The sequence below is a fragment of the Suillus subalutaceus genome, assembly GCF_016647625.1.
Source record: "Suillus subalutaceus strain FC151 chromosome Unknown DFJ58scaffold_258, whole genome shotgun sequence".
Lineage (NCBI taxonomy): Eukaryota > Fungi > Basidiomycota > Agaricomycetes > Boletales > Suillaceae > Suillus > Suillus subalutaceus.
In genome coordinates this window covers 1-4,770 of record NW_024540507.1, presented here as the reverse complement: position 1 = coordinate 4,770, position 4,770 = coordinate 1, and the positions used below count along the sequence as shown (strand labels likewise).

Below are 4,770 nucleotides of genomic sequence, written 5' to 3'. Positions count from 1 at the left end.
CGCTGAATGATATGATCATGATGTGTTTGAAATATACATCAGGTTGTGCTAGGCAGAATCAAGCAAGGATGGTTGCAGGCAAGTCCAAGTCTAAGAGCAAGAAAGATTCATTGAAAGTGAAAGTAATATAACTGATATCGATCTACCGTAAAATTGATTCATACTATACCCCATGTACCGCATTTTACTTGAATTAATAGACATCATTGTTCCTGACGGAGACACATAGCTAGATATCAATGTCGTGTAACTCGTTTAAACTTTCCAACGAAGGCTTGCCTGATAATTAAAATTAACTTTATTCTATTCTTGTATACTAGTACTAGCGCTCATGATGCTTGTGACAAGAACAGCGTCATCACGGCGAACTTCATAATGTATTACATACAAATTGTTGTATATTACTTCGCATCAAACTACCTCGCTGCTGATCCTGGATGCCAGCCGGTGGCTTACCCGAGTGCTCAAGGGCTTCATGACGGTGAGAGTACGTGGGAGCTTTGCTTGAGGATAATGTTTGATGCTTTGTGTAAAACTGATGGATTCTCAGTCAACGAGGACTGGAATCACTGTGCAGTGATGATGCTTACTGATGCATGATGAAGTCTGCGAGCGAATTGTCCCTGCCTCGCATATTCACAACAGAGCCAGTGCTAGCACCAATCCTCATAATGACTGCATCACCTCGGAATATGTGGTCAATGCTGCTGAGAAGTGGATTGGTTCTCAGACGGCAGTGCTGCTTGAAGAAAATACAAAACTGATATACATGTCTTCCTTCATGCAGGGTGACAAGACAGTTATGCACATAAGGCTGCACCATTGCACAATCCAGGAGGCTCTCGGGAACAGGAAAGTGTTTCCCACTGCGTGAGCGATCAGAGCAACGTGTCAACATAGTGACCTGGCGAGGTTTCCTCCAGGATGAAGAATACAGCCTACACTGCAAATGAAGTTCAGCGGTCTTTATAGCAGTCAGCAAAAATCAAGAGAGATGCGGGATTGTAGCTTACAGATGATGCAGGGAAGATATATATGCGAGTGTTGACCATTGCACAGGAATGACAAATGAAAATTAGATAGTAAGTATAGGTGACCAGCACTGAGGAGTAGCTTGAAAGTGGGCAATGAAAGTGGGCGATCTTATAGTAGTTTTTCAGTACTTACCTTTGAACTGAGTGTATCCCACGCAGAGTGCAGAGCATCCCGAAGAATCGATCACCATCTATTGTCTTTATTTGTTTTGCAGAATGCGGGGACCAGAACAATAAATGGAGTTCCGTCATCTTGCATGACTAGGCTTTTACGACACAATTACTACTAAAGTGGAGCACCTGAAATGAAGGCCTCGAGGGCCTGAAAAAAATAATGCAACATTGTCGTCAAGGTGAAACACTAGTTCACTAGTGACCGAAAAGTGGGGATAGGTCTTAAACACAATAATGATGGACGTACATAAGTAGGATCCATACCGAGCCCAAGAGTCAAACTTTGATGATGTCGACTCTCATTACCATGTCAGAAACACAGCACCATGTTCACATCGAGCAGGAGAACATACAAACAGCCAGTGATGCGGACCTGTTTGATGACAATATGGAAGACGCCGAGAGTTGAACCATATCCCAGTCTGACACACCACAATACGTAGTATGTCCATATCCATTGAGTGAGCCAGAATCATGCCATGCTCAGTGTCTGTTCTAGGCCTCTCGGATGGACCTTGAAGAGCCTTTGAATAATGCCACAGGCCAGCCATCAACTTGGACTCAGTTGGACAAGAATGGGACCTCCCAGATGGACTTGGACGATGTCATAAGCCAGCCTCCGACAAGGGCAGTTCTGCCCAACAAGAGGGAAAAGCGAGTCGCCGATTCCATATGTCTAGGTAATATGATTCAAGATTAATGTTAGACTTAATTTTATCAGGTACTACCTGACAAGCGTCGCTTCCAAGAAGTCGACTACTCAGAGACACTACACGAAATCATGTACAGTCAGGAGGAACTGATCCACAATATGCAAACAGTCTGTAGTATCTCACTGAACATGTCAATATCTGACACATGGCCACTGTAGCAAGGGGAAAAACAAAAAGTTGAATATGAGCAAAACATGAACGAGATGTAACGGCAATGGGAAACAGCTTTGAGAGAGCAGCAAGAGCAACTAGCAAAGGCCCAGGAGGAAATCAAGGTAATTCCTGCTGCTGCGTGTGACCACCAGACATATGCTGATGGCCATGACAGAGGACCCAAGTCAAGCAGCAGCAACTTGAAGAACATATTAGAGAAACTCAGCAGAGCAATAGAGGCCGCTATGCAAAAAATCCACAATGATGCTCACGACCACTTGGCACAAGAATGAACACGATGAGAAGCAGAGCTGGGTGAAAAACTGGTCCAATGCAAGGAAGAGTTGAAGAGAAAGACAAATGAAGAGGTGAGGTGAATGACTTGACAGGAAATCAGTTGATAACAATGAACAGTTGGCACAAGAACAGGTGCAGTGAGAAGCAGAGCTGTGTGAAAAACTGGCCCGGCGTGAGGAAGAGTTGAATTGAAAGACAAACGAAGAGGTGAGTTGGATAATCTGACAGGAAAACAGTTTGATAACAATAAACAGCTTCGAGAACACGAGAACATGATACTCGCCGAGATGGACCGGAGGTTACAGCAAGAAGTGCTTAAGTTAAAGGTGAGAACATGTTTCATACATCAATGAAAATATACTGAAAAACTCACCAGGCAGAAAAAGAGAGCGAGCTGGCCAAGATGGAATGGAGATTTTCCAGTCGTTACAGGTCTCAGAACGAGGACATAGATATGAGCAGCCCCACTACGCTGGGAGATAAGGGACAACCATCATCTCCATACGCAAAACCACAATCAGGTACCTTATGCTTTGATGCAATCAAGAAAATAAAGAGAACTCGGGGAATATTGCACAGAGTTCGCCTTGTATTGGTAGTATCAGAGGTAAGCGCTCAATGCCATTGACTGTGATTGAAACTTACGTGGAGGTAGGTTAATGAGGAGGAATTACCTCAACAACACTCATCTGAAAAAGACGCACCACCTCTACAACACGATACACCTGCAACAATGATGGAAGATGCGATTGTGAGAGGTGTAGAAGCCGCACTCAGACACGTTCTGATTGACAAAGAATTTCCAGTCACCAAAAAGCACAGTCCCTGGAGAAGAGCCCCTTCAGTGACAAATCCCGTATTATACGGGTCACCCGACCTACATAATATCCCGTGTAATACGGGCCAGCGGATTATGGGCCGATGTTATGTATATTCCCGATGTTGACGGGTGGGCCGGGAGGCATATTATTTCCGATGGAGACGGGTGGGCCCATCTATGCTGATGTTATATATATCATCGACGATAGCGGATGGGCCGGGAGAAATATTATTATGGAGATGGGTGGGCCCATGTGGGTAATATGTAGAGTAGGATTGACATATATTATAGACCTGAGGAGAGATGTATAGCAAATAGTATTATATAGACGTGTGGGCCGACGTATTAGTATTATTTTGTAGACGGATGGGCCGAGGGAGCGGTGAAATATTTATTAGATAGACGGGTGGGCCGATGTGGGGTAATATCAGATAGACGGGTGGGCCGAGGGTGAGGGGAATTATTTATTACATAGACGGGTTGGCCGATGTGGGGTAATATTAGATAGACGGGTGGGCTGAGGGTGAGGTGAGTTATTTATTAGATAGACGGGTGGGCCGACGTGGGGTAATATCAGATAGACGGGTGGGCCGAGGGTGAGCGGAATTATGTATTAGATAGACGGGTGGGCCGACGTGGGGTAATATCAGATAGATGGGTGGGCCGAGGGTGAGCGGAATTATTTATTACATAGACGGGTGGGCCGACATGGGGTCATATTAGATAGACGGGTGGGCCGACGTGGGGAATTCTACATAGATGGGTGGGCCGACGTCGGGTAATATTAGATAGACGGGTGGGCCGAGGGTGAGCGGAATTATTTATTACATAGACGGGTGGGCCGACGTGGGGTCATATTAGATAGATGGGTGGGCCGACGTGGGGAATTCTACATAGATGGGTGGGCCGACGTCGGGTAATATTAGATAGACGGGTGGGCCAAGGGTGAGGTGAATTATGTATTAGATAGACGGGTGGGCCCAGATACATATCATATAGACAGATAGGCCTAGGTATTGTACATTTTTACGAGTTTCGAGGCTCGAGTTAAGAAAATTCAAATTTAAGATGATATACATTTTTGTTGTCTTGAAATACCGAGACCCGAGACCTGAGATTCGGCACTCGGTAGTCGGTGAAATGAGTACAGAAATACATAAGATAATACACATTGTTCTCAGAAATCACAAGTTTCAAATGTCGATTTGTAAATCACAAGTCACAAGTCTCGAGACTCGAATCACCGAGTACCGAGTACTGAGAACTGAGTACTGACACCCGACACCCGGAATTCGGCACTCGGCATGCAAGACAAAAGATTGGAAACAAAACTCAAAATTCGAAACTCGAAAGTACTGACTACCGAATACCAAGTACCGAGTACCGAATCTCGGGTCTCGGTACTCGGTATTCGGTACTCGACACGATGCTCGAAACTCGTAAAACTGTTTCGAATCACCGAGTACTGACTACCAAGTACCGAGTACCGAATCTCGGGTCTCGGTACTCGGTATTCGGTACTTGACGCGATGCTCAAAACTCGTAAAACTGTTTTGAATCACCGAGTACTGACTACCGA

General features: G+C 45.1%; 1 protein-coding gene across 1 annotated transcript; it reads right to left on the bottom strand.

The window, feature by feature from the left end:
* Nucleotides 1-586: 586 nt before the first annotated feature.
* Nucleotides 587-985, bottom strand: DFJ58DRAFT_671030 (uncharacterized protein; the record flags this gene model as incomplete). Its single annotated transcript, XM_041382918.1, has 1 exon — nucleotides 587-985. A coding segment is annotated over one exon (399 nt), but the record flags the coding sequence as incomplete, so codon positions are not given.
* Between the last annotated feature and the right edge of the window lie 3,785 nt (nucleotides 986-4,770).